This window comes from Hibiscus syriacus, unplaced genomic scaffold (assembly GCF_006381635.1).
Source record: "Hibiscus syriacus cultivar Baekdansim isolate YM2019G1 unplaced genomic scaffold, ASM638163v2 tig00110114_pilon, whole genome shotgun sequence".
Lineage (NCBI taxonomy): Eukaryota > Viridiplantae > Streptophyta > Magnoliopsida > Malvales > Malvaceae > Hibiscus > Hibiscus syriacus.
The window spans coordinates 3,501,069-3,514,020 of record NW_024062594.1 but is presented as its reverse complement, the minus strand read 5'-3'; the positions used below and the strand labels follow the sequence as shown (position 1 = coordinate 3,514,020).

The following is a 12,952-nucleotide window of genomic DNA, read 5'->3' as shown; positions in this document are numbered from 1 at the left end:
ATTTAAAAAAATTAATTCAAATTGAGTTATAAAATAGAACTCTAGTAACTCAACGCATATAAAAAAATATGAAGAAGTATATATATATATTGGTTTTTTGGTAAAATAATATATATGTATTGTTTTAGTTTAAAAAAAACTGTTTAAATTATAATCAAATAGTATCATAATATTATGAATATCAACAATTAAATTTAAATAGAAACTCGAACAATTTTATTCGAATCGACTCATAAAATTTTTAATTGAAATTTGAGTTATAAAATATGACTCATCAACTTGAATAACTCGAAAAGTTTTTACTTGACTCGATTGAATGCTCTCCCATATATATATATATATATATATATATATATATTATTAAATTCTTTTTAAAAAAAAAAGAAAATTAAGAATTCTATATATGTGATAGATTGGGTCCTTTTGGGCTCAATGTTTTTAGGGAAAATTATATTTTTGTGGTCAAAATTGGATATTACAAAACAAGTCAATACATGTGAATAAAGGTAAGTCGCAATTTGGAATTTATTATTAGTATGTATTAATGAATTATACATATTTTATTTTCATATAATCGACAACCATGAGTTGTATATTATAATATTTCTAATTTGTAAAAAAAATAGCAAGGCAAACCCATTTTGATAAATAGTAGATGTACACTTACAATTTCATGAATTAAGCATTAATACAACACTTATTCTTCTCCACTTTTGATACCTAATATTTATTACCCATGCAAGCGAAAACCAAAGTAATTTCAACATAAGGGCGCTTTACTATTTACATTTTCCAAACGGGAAAATCAACCCCAAAACACGAAAACTGTCACAGTCCAGCATCAAACGGCACTCCGGTGGTCGGAATCCAAGAACTCCCGGCCAAAAAATTCCCCACCGTAAATTTTCCGGCTTCTGCTGCACCTATAACGTGATATCCATCCCATTTCACCCTTCCGCCGGTGCTTGCTCCGGCGCCGGTGTTCATGTACTCAGCGTAGTAAAGAGTGCTTAGAGCGAAGCTTCCACTCCAAGGTAACCACCCTTCTTTATCAATCAATCCATCCAAGGTGCTCTTCATGAACACCGTTCTTGAATATTTCTGCCATGGCCTCCCCAGATAACTCTTGAACGATCCTTGAACCGCCTTCATATCCGCCGCCGCCGTCACTCGTGAATTGTGGATGATTATTCCCGTATTCTCGTTCGGATCGGTTCTCCCTTGTGCGGTAACAGTGTTCTTTTGGCCGCTCATCGGCTGACGGATGTAGATGTTGCAGTTCTGGAAGACGGCAACGGCGTCTCCGAATATGAAGTCAACCGTTCCGTAAATGTCGCAGTCACGATAGAATTGACGTTGAGAGTAAACGTATAAGGTATCTTGGTAACCTTTGAAGCTGCAACGATAGAAGACTGAGAAATCAGAACCGGACCGGAGGGCGACCGCCTGGTGATTTTGCGGTCCGGCGGTGTTCTCGAAGGTTATGTCACGAGCTACGAAGCCATCACCCGAAACACCTGAAAGAAAGATAAAATTCAGTGAGTAAATTTATTTATTATATATGGAAAATAGTAAAAGGAAAAATGTTTTGCCTATAAAATTATGTTTCTTTACCTTCTTTTAGTATTACTTTTTAGTTTTACACATTTAATATCATTTCAATTAATAAAAAAAATCATTCGATGAGTTAAAATAAACGGATGAGATTAACGATAGAAGATGAAAAATATATTCACTAGAAAGATAAAAAATTAATCTCAATTGTTTATTTTGACCATTTTAACTGTCCTAAATTTATGTAAAAAAAAAAATTCATATTGTATAAATGAATCCTAACCCTATTATTATAAGATGAATTTTTCTAATTCAATTTATTTCATTCATATTATCTAAATTTATTTATTTTTTAATATTATGTTGATTGGTTGTTGGTGAAACAGGGGACACTAAAAAAATACTCAAAGTTGACTACTTTTTTTTACTAGTGCAAAATAAGAAACAAAATGATTTGACCCTTGTATTTTAATTTGTTACTCTTGATCCTTAAGTCTCTTTCGTTTATGATTATGATAGTAATGATAATGATAATTATTACCTGAACACGTTATAACTTTTCCTTTTATCCTCAAACTATGATTTCTTTTACGTAGGAAAAAAAATAACGTTTTGATATATTTATGCATGTTTCATTAAAGAGCTTACCAACGGTTGCTGAACGAAACGTTGTTGTGGTCTGAGCATTCTTGCTACCGGTGACAATGGTGGAATCAATTCCGTCTCCGATTAACATTATATTTTTAGCTGATTTCTTAATATCCACACTTTCCTTATAAACTCCACTTTTCACGTATATAACAGTTCTTTTGCCCCCACCAGCTGCTGCCACCGCCTCCGTTATGGTCTTAAAGTTACCGGAACCGTCTTGAGCCACCACGATATCGGCTTTCGGCGCACCGCTTGATTGCAAGAGCTTCCGATCGGCAGCCGAAAGCCAAGCAGGGAATCCATCAGAGAGTAGGCGTCGATTGCCACCTTGTTTAGCGAAGTTACTATGGGAAGAAGAGGTGGCCTTATTTATGGCTAGAGAATTGCTAATAAGCTTCGTAAAGTTGCCTAACATAGGTGGTAGGGTTTGTAAATGGGAGGCTAAGTTGAAGTCAATGAAGCCATTTTGACAGGTCTGTTGGTTAGCGATTGAAGCACTTAGCCAGGTCTGAGAATCTATGGGATCCGTTGTGCTGGTAGATTGGTTAAGATGGCGGATGGTGTCCTCATAGAGTTCCAAGCAATCGTTCCAGGCTAACCTGGCGCGTTCATCAAACGAGCTCGAGTCGATCGACGAAATCAACCGGTGAGCTTGAACTGCTTGGTTCAGAGTCACCTGAAGGGCAACATCACGGAACGAGAATCGGGTTTGATCGAGTTGTGCGGCAACATTAACACTATTTCCGATGTAATGGTTGCACACATCAGGGTATGGGGTTCGGGTACAAAATGTTATGGAAACACCATTGACAAAGTAGCCAGATGGGAAAATGAAGATATGGGCGAGGGAAAATACTAGGAGGACAAGCTTATCCATGAAGAAACTTAGAAATTAAGGTTGAAGTTGATGAAAAGAGAGGGAGGGAAGAAGGGTTTATATAGAGGTGGGAATGGGTTAATTTGGTGGGACAAAAGCATCAAGTGTTAATTAATTAGGGTTTAATTCGGCCATTCAATGATGTGCATGTCAAAACCGAATCTTTCAAGCTTTACTGATTTATTGTTGTTTTTGAATGCCAGCAATGGGTTGCGGCTAAACTAAACCATTGGGTTTCGACATTTTTTTGCCCATGGTTTATTATCTTAATATATTTGTTATTAAATTATTTATAGTTTAAAGTTCTCATTTTAATAAATCAAATCATAATATTGCCGACGAGATTATTATTGTAATACACAAAAAGATGTGGATTTGATCGTATTTAAATTATATTTATATTATGAAACAAGAAAAGAAATATAGAACGGTGAAGACATCGATTTCATTTTGTTTTCTTACCGGCGTTGTCTTAGGTTGTAATTTCATATTTTTTTAAGATTTATTCACATGGATAATATCCAAATCCTTAATGTAATAAACAAATGTTCCCTTTCATTTTGTTGATAGGAGAAGTGTTCGTTAAGAAAATTGTAGATAATGGAACTATGTGTTTAATATAAACGTCAAAATCAATAATTGATTTAATATGTATAAAGGAGTTGTTATTCACTATTTATCAACTCCCTTGGCCCCGTGAAGCACTTTAAAAATAGTTTTTTATTTCATTTTATTTCTTCTTTTAACTTCATTATCTTAGTCATTAAACATAGGCTAAATCAATTTTGGATTTGAGATGTAATTATAGTGACAGTTTTAACCTTTAGGACGAAAATAATAGATGAATGTCTACGTATAAAATTTTAAGAATTGACGAATTTTCAAAGTTTTAAGAAGTGACGAAATTTTAAAAAATATATGATAAGTTTGGATATTTAGAGATACCATATATTAGATTTCCAAAGTCACACGAAATAACATGTGAAAGCTTGGGTCGTTGATTGGGATTTTGTTGGTGATTTAGCGAGTAGTTGCTACAGCTTCTCACTGTGACACTTGGCTTAATTGGGATACCATAAACTGTTTTATAATAAAGTAATGACAATTATACAGAACACATGTCTAGTCATAAGCCATGGATGAATGGTTCTAACTTTCATTATCCACCTTCTCTTTATTTCCTAATTTTGTTGAAGCGTCTTACAAATGGATGGTCCTATGGGGTTGTACGTGAAAAGCATTTAATTGCGTAATACAAAATATCATCCCTCACATTTTAATTTCATTTCTAGATCGTTAATGCCCAGAATTAAAATTTTGAAACCAAAGACGATAAAAACTAAGGGCTAAAGAAAGACGATTTATGAATAAACGTAGATGGTCAAAATCTAGAATTGGACCGACTGCCGGGGGCTGAATACAGTGAAGACATATGGGAGCCTTGGCCCTCCTAAAAATTTGAAAAATTTAATTTGTCCCCCCACAAATTTTTTAAAGATTCATATTAAGCTTTAAAACTTTTAAACGTGCATAACAAAATCCCTCCCATAAATTTTAAAAAATTTCATTGAGTTCTTAAATTTTTAAAATTTTTAGTTAAACCCCATTTCTTTTGAAAAATATAAACTAAATCTTTTAAAAATTTTAATTTAAAACTCTACTTTTTTTAAAATTTTAAATTGATCTCAAACTTCTGTCATCAAATTTCGCCAAGCTAATTGTTGCCCTTCCCCACTTTCTTTGAGCGATTCGAAAATGGTACGTCTCTAACAGGGTTTGACTGATGCCTGCATGGACACATCATGAGTTCATGACGACAACCATGGTCCCCAAACCTACAAGAAGTCTATTTTTTATTTAATTAATATATATTATATTTTTAAGATAAATATCAAAATTTAAATTTATATAAATGTGAAATAGCATAAATATCATTAATTACTCGACCAATTAATAAATTTAAAAAGTAGTCTACTTTTAATTACAACAACTAATTATTGTCATAATGATTATACAAAAAATATCTTTATTTTATTATAATTATAACAAAATGTCAATTAATATCATTATAAGAATAATTTTATCCTTTTATATAATACTAAAATAAAATAACTAAAATAAAATAAGATTTATATACACAGTTTTTTATATTATACATGTGATGATTTCTTTAATAAATTTTTAAAATAAAATATTTTCTTTCATTTCTATTATATAAAATATCATACAAAAATTAAAAAAATAGAAATAAAAAGAGGATAGGATCGACATCTTGACCGTTGAATAACGGTTTTAAAATGGGCCCACTGGTTTTTTTTTCGATGACAATTGCTTGCCTTGAATAAGGTTTTAAGCGCCTCTAATTTCTTAACTTCAATTTTTATTTTCTTATAAAATAAAAAAAATTACTAATAAAGATGTTCAAGACAGCAAAAGGAAATTTATTAACTTAATTCATATAATTTTAGGGTAAATTATATACTTACTTATTAAACTTTAGAGGTTATTTTGTTTTGGTAGTTGAATTGTAAAATAAATCAATTATAACATTAAAATTTTCATATTAATTTTTTAATCACATAACGGTTAAATCTTATTATCGTTTCACGTATACTATTAATTAACATCTTTTTTATTATTGTTAGTTATAGTGATGGATTAAGAGGGAGTGGGTGGGGCCAGTCACCCTTCTAAAAATTTGAAATCATCGTATGTTTTAGATATCTCATTTGTATTTTCTATTGATAAATTATTTTTATTCCTCTAAGAATTTTATAAGTGTGCCTTTCCCTAAAACTTTAAAAGTTTGTTCTCTAATATAAAATTTTATGTACATTCCAGGTCAGTTGAGTCTATATGATGAGATGAATGAGATTAGCAAGTGATGAGAAGACATTATAATCCACAAATGTAAACCTTTGTTCAAAGGGCCCCTGCCAACAATTAAGATCCCATATTGTCCACTAAATTTTAGAAGAAAAATGTATACTCTCTATTATTTATTTGCTTACTAATCTTGATTGTCTTATTCAAATCTCACTTTTAATAACTCAGGAATCAATTAATATTGGCTTGAAAGTTTCAAGTTTGAAGGAAGAGAGCTAATCACTCAACCCATGGAATGATGTTTGAAGCGTAATTAAATTAGCTCAACTTGTCAAAATATTAATTAAGCTCTTACTTCTCTATTAATTGATGAAGTTGACGTTCTGCCCACTTTGATCCATACATTAGTGCCATAATCAACATCGAATTTTGTTTCAAAGGTATACTTTAAAGGTAAGAAATTGAGAGGTTTTTTTTAACAAAATGGATAGTACATTAAAAAGAAAAAGACCCTTCTTGATTATTAGGGTCATTAATTGTTTCTCACTTTCGTTTCGGAATTTCACATACATAATTAAGACAAATACTAAACGTTAGAAAAGTTTTTTTTAAAAATACCAACGGCAATCAAAGATTTAAATTACGATTGTGATCTCATTTTTTTGTTGCATTTATCGCAATTACAATAATAACGGATGCTATTGCAGTTATTACAGATATCAAGATTATGAAATAACGATTTCAATCAGTATCTTTAGCTTTATATAATGATCGCTATTTCGATAATAGACTGCTATTTAAATCCCTTAAATCAATTTAAACATATAATGTTTAATGCAATATTAAAGGCAATGGAAAGACCAGTTGGGTTTAATATTTACAAGGGATTTGACTTAATAATTCTATATTAGTTAATTAGGCCTGCCTTAGCTACCCAATCTTTTTCATACTTAGCACTTACTTTGACATTACACCTAATCTTTATGTCCTCTCAATAGCTTCAGTCTAAATTTATACTATTGAGTGTATTAACTCTTATCCGGACGTGGGTGATCCTAAATAAAAAATATATATAACGTTCCGACCCTGAGAGCTTCTTCCACAAATTTTTAATGAATTCTTCATTTATACATTAAATTTTAAGGTAAACTACACTTTTAATACCTCAACTATCACATTTATTTTGTAGTGGTCATCCAATTATACTTTTTACAATTATACCTAACATTTAGTTTTAGTTTTCGTCGACACCGTTTTTCGCCAGGGCAGGGAAAACCGATACCAACTCGGGGTGTTTTTCTTTGAAAAGAATTTTGAAATGTGAGGAGTCGCCACCAATCATTTAAGGTGCGATTGAGACACCATGAAAATCGATTGATTTAATAAAAACATTTTATTTGTATCAAAATACTGAGTTTTAGGGTCTGCAAAATTCTAGAAATAAGGTTCGGGAGTAAATTATACGTGGGGAATGATTAGCACCCCACAAGCGCCAAAAAAATGGTACCTAGATGATTACCCTATATTTAAAATCAGAAATTTTGAGTTCGATCGTTAATTTAAAAATCATTACGGATGCAATGTTGAAGAGGGTATTCATTTATTAAAGTCGATAGCATTTACCCCTAGCATAAATGCGGGAAATCAACTATTGTGATTGATAATCGAATATTTCCTCGATATTTTAGAAATCATGATGCGGTTCTGAAAAGGATGCCGACCTATTTAGAGAATTACCAGTAGTCACCCCCTGAGCATACTTGCGGGAGATATACCGTTAATTCCCTAATAAATGAACATTGCCTTAGATTTAAAAATGAAATGCAATCAGAAATTTTTTTATTCATCCTAATTAAGCTAAGAGCAAGTTAAGGATTTTTCTATCCTAAAGTGTCGAATTATGAAAGTTAAAGAACCTAAAGGCACAAACCTAGAAGTGTAGGTTCTAATATTAACCATATTTGATTATTAAACCAATTATTGAATCGAATAACCGAGACGATCCCTCAAGCATTTATGCGAGGGCCGACTCAAATTATTCCCTAAATCAAGAGGACTATATTGAAATCTAGCCTAAAGTGGAGGCTCTATTTAACCTATTTGATTATGTTAATCTTAAGGTCTAATTGAAGTTCGGAGACTAAAAGGTCAAAGGACTAAAATATCAGGCTCAAAGAAACGAAAAGTATAAGGACCTAGATCGATAATTTCTAAAGTTGAGGACTAATTAATAAACCAAAAAACCTAATTATTATCTAAATTAACCTATTATAATGGGACGAAGCCTAAAGTTTTTTTATTGGTAATTAATAAATCTTAAAAAGAGTCGAGCAATCGATTCGAGTAATCGAGCATCTTATGTAAAAACTCGACTCAAATTGCTCCTTAATTAAAAACTAATGTGTCGTCCTAATTTCTAAGTCTGATTCGAATGTTAACCTAAACTAAGAACGAAGTCTAAAGGTTTAAACTATGAAACAATGAATTATTTAAACAATCTAATCAAAAATTAAAAAAAACAACATAAAAATAAAAATAAATTAAGCATGCACTAAGACCAAATTGCATAAATATTAAATTACCAAGCTAAATATAAATACGCTAGACATATAATAGGGGGCTAAATTAAAACAAATTAATATGTAAGGGCAAATCTAAATAAAATAAAAAGTAAAGGGATTATAATACAAAAACATGCAAAAAATTAAAGGGACTTAATCTTAATTTTCCAATTTATTTAAGCCTAAAAATATTTTGTTAAACCAAAAAAAATTACAGAATCAATCCACATAAATTAAAATAAAATTAAAAGGTCACTACATATGACCAAAGTGTAAAAACACGGCTAACTTATAGGGACTAAACAATAAATCTACCGAAAAAAATATATATCATGCATAAAAATTGGTGAATCACAAAAGCAGTCCCTACATGTGACTAACTTGCAAAAATACGCGTAAAGTAGGGGGACTAACAATAAATATACTAAAAATTACATAGTATAAACATAAATGGGAAAATTATGAGAACGGTCCCTGCCAGTGGTACTTTGCAAAATTGCACGTAAATTTGGGGGACCTGTAACATCCTTAATATTGGGTCAGTGACCAAATTAAGAGATTTTAAAATTCAGTGACCAAATTAAGAGATTTTAAAATTCAGTGACCAAATAAGATAAATTGAAAAGTTTGAGGATTTAATTGAAATATTTTGTGTAGGATGAGTTAGCAAATGAAGGAGAAGTCAAGGGGCAAATGGGTCTTTGAACAAAGAAAATAATTAAATATTGGTTATGGGTATTTTATAACCCACGTGGATTCCATTTTGGGAAACAAATGTTTCCAGACATTTCTCCTTTATCTTCTTCTTCTCTAACCGTGAAGCATACAAGCTAAGGTGAGTAACTTTCCTTTGGTCAGTTATGGAGATTAAAGTATGGTTTTGGTTAAGGAAGCATTAAGAAAGAGTATGAAATCAAAAAGAGGTATAGAAACTTAAAGGGTGGTAAATTATGGTTGATTTAAGTTAAGAAGTGGATAAGTGAAATTTGGAATAAGGATGTATAAATGAATTTAGAAGCTGAAATTGACTTGTCATAGGTGTGAATGAGAAGTTATAAGTGTTAAATCAAAGTTTGGATAACATGGAAAATTTAGTAAGATTCTTGGTTTTAAGAATTTGGATGAGATATGGGAGATAATAAGATGTTGAAATGATAGAAGTTAGTTAAAGTGTTTATAGTCAAGTTTGGTGGTATAAAAAGAGCTTTATATGAGGAAATTTAGTGAGGAGTTGATGAATTTTCGGGTGAAAAAGCATGTTCTGGGCATGATGTATCGGTACACTATGAACATATATCGATACACTAAGACAAATTTGAAGAACAACTTCATAGTGTATCGATACATTAAGGAGTGTACTGATACCCTTGAATTTTGAAGCTAATTTGGGTACCGATACGCTCCTTAAGGGAAAAATGAATTATGGTTTATTAAATTAACTTCAGTTATTAGTATTGAATTATAGGGTTTAGGCTTCTGATAATTGTCTTAAAAATTATATTTATGTAGATATCGAGCCTAAGCAAGTTCTGAAACAATTGAAGAGTAGGATTGATCGGGGAAAAGACAAAGAGATATAGGTGAGTGCATATGCATAGCATGATTATAGTGATATATTCCGCTTTAGACTTGTGATAAGTCTAGAGTCAATACAATAATACGTGATTACATTCCATGCTATAATACATGAAATGATTTCATATTAAATGCATTATGTGATCATGATTATAAATAAATATGCATGGAAAATTACATGAGCTATGTGATAAAGGTAAGAAATTACATGTCTATGAGATATACTATGTGAATTGTGATAAGCCCATGTTATGTAGATGAGAACTATATGTATAGTTGGCATGTATAGAGTAGAGGGTCTATGCGGTCCTTCAGGACATATATGTATTCTTTGGAATATGTGTGAGGTCTTTTGAGACACATACTTGATCTTTGGCATATGTATATGATTCTTAAATAATTTCTACGTGGTCATTATGGACATCTTATATGGCACTTCGGTGCATTTCTACGCGGCCCTTCGGGACAAATTCTACGTGCCCCTAATGAGAATTTATACGAGTTGTGGTGACAGTATAGTGCACAACCTCACAGTATTCACATACCTTAGGTTCTCAGTAATGTATCATGGGCCACTGAACTTATTAATATGAACGCATGATTGTCAAATTGATAAGATTATGGGTAAGATACATGGTTATGTAACTTGCATGGATTAAATATGTGATTTCATTACACTTTATCTCATTATGGCATTATCATTATATTTTACTGTTATTATTTTATTATTATGCCTCACTAAGTCGATGACTTAGCGTGTGAGTATTTCACACGTAGGATCCGAGAAGGTAGACAAGCAAAGTTAAGCAGCTGGGACAACATTACTCTTGCAACTATCAGATCAGAAGCAACTTAAATAGTATGTCATTTTGTTATGTAAATCAGTGTTGGCATGCAATCAAACGTTTAAGTCGTGTATGCTCCGAGTATTTTGTATAAACCTATATATATATATATGTTGGGTTGAAATTACTGTAGCAATGTATCGGTATACTGTAGTAGTATCGGTATACTGTAGCAGTATCGATATACATTTTGCATTCGATGTTTTTGAGCATCGATACTGTTCATTATTGTTCACACAGTATTAATACTATTTATACAATATCGATACTATTCATACAATACCGTACTATTCATAAACACATTTTTCCTTAAATTCGTTATATCAAAACATAATTCAACAGTATATTATCATATTTTCTTAATATAAGTCTAAATGTTCTATTATTTTGTTTTAAAAAAATTAATGTGATATCTCAGACTCGTATTCGGGTCGGGTACGGGTTGGGGGTGTTACAGGACCAAAGAACAATTTTTCCCGAAACTTCATCTATATATACAATTTATTCTTTTTTTCATTTGCAACGTGTTTTGAAAAAAAAAGATCCTATCTTCTCTCTAACTTGATTTCGGTCGGTGCAAACTAACAATGACCGCCACACATGGTGGCCAGAATTCCCAAAATGACCCAAAAATTTTCCCCGAGCCTAGATCTACACACCTAGACCCACACCCTAGGCTAAAAATACCATAAACAAACCCAACAAGCCCTCGAAAGATCCCGACCATTCGACTTTTGGGCCTCCGGCCTCCACGAAGATTCCTAGGTAACTCCGATCTGTTATTCTTTTATTTTTTTTGTATTTTTAATGTAAAATGACCTTGGTTGCTGTTATTATTTCGAAAACTGAAAAATGCATATTTTTTGTGTTTAATGCTACTTGAAAAAAAGAAAGACTTGCTTGTTCCAAACTAAATAGAATTTTTTATGCATTTATTTGGATTTGTTGTTTTTTTAAAGACTAAAACGTTCTTTTTTATTATTCAAAAATTGGAAAAAAAAGTTCCACTGATATTCAAAACTTAAAAAAAGAAACTAAAAGGAATTTACTGCTCGAAATAAAAAGGAAAAATAACCTTTTAATCTTTGTTTATTGCTTCTGGGTCTATCAAGAACCGAGATTTTCCTTTAACAAATTTTTTGTTTGGATTTATACCCATTTTCAATAGAAACTAAAATGATAACTTGCCTTGTTTTTCTTTCTAGCTCCGAGCTTGCCTAGAGTTTTGATGGAGCTGAGTGTGGCCCTCCTCTAGTTGGTGCAGAGACCACATCAATTGATAGGGGATTAGGGTAGCTACAGTAGGGTTATGTCTAGGTTTAGGTTAGGCTCTAATTTGGGTTCGGGTTGGGTTTAGTTTAGGCCCAGGTTAGGTTATGTTTGGGTGTTTTGGTTTTATTTTTTAAATAGGTTCAGTTTTAATTGGGTGTTTCTGTTTGGGTTGGGCTTGAGGACCAGTTGAAAAATGTTGATCACAAATGCTCCTCTTTGCTCATTACTGTGAAACGAGAATAGAGCAAAGACACAAAGCACCATTTTTCATCTTGGTCTCTTCTTGTCAAGCTGCGAACTCTTCGCTGGGAATGTTAATTTATCTCTTTCTATGAAATCGTCGAGTCCTTACTGCAAATTATGTTATCTTGCTTTGCTCTCTTGGTCAAGTCTCTATTTCTAGTTCTTCAAGCTATCTCATCATGATCTTTCCACTGGAAATGTTGATCTCTCGAGTGAGGTGTTGTTGATTCGATATGTCGTGCATTGAGCAATAGAAAATGTGAAAACATCGTGATCGAAGGTCTTATGGATGGCCCGAAAGACTTATCATCTTGCTCGAAACACTTATAGATGACCAAAGGATTTAAGCATCATGCTCGAAAGACTTACTGATGGCCCGAAGGACTTTTGCTGATTCGAAATGCCGTGAATTAAGCATTATGAAATGTTAATCCCTCAAGTGGGGAGTTGCTGATTTAAAGTATTGTGAATCGAGCAAAGGAAATGTGAAAAACATCCTGCCTGAAGGTCTTATAGATGGCCCGAATGACTCATCATCTTGCTCGAAA

The 12,952-nt window shown here is 32.0% G+C and overlaps 1 protein-coding gene across 1 annotated transcript; it reads right to left on the bottom strand.

Moving 5' to 3' along the window:
* Positions 1-803: 803 nt before the first annotated feature.
* LOC120215345 (pectinesterase-like) lies at positions 804-12,749 on the bottom strand. Its single transcript, XM_039213067.1, has 4 exons — positions 12,740-12,749; positions 4,818-4,820; positions 2,203-3,089; positions 804-1,517 (listed from the first exon to the last, which is right to left on the bottom strand). Exons 3-4 carry the CDS (start codon positions 3,080-3,082, stop codon positions 829-831), a joined length of 1,569 nt encoding a protein of 522 aa, XP_039068998.1. The 5' UTR covers positions 3,083-3,089; positions 4,818-4,820; positions 12,740-12,749; the 3' UTR covers positions 804-828.
* Between the last annotated feature and the right edge of the window lie 203 nt (positions 12,750-12,952).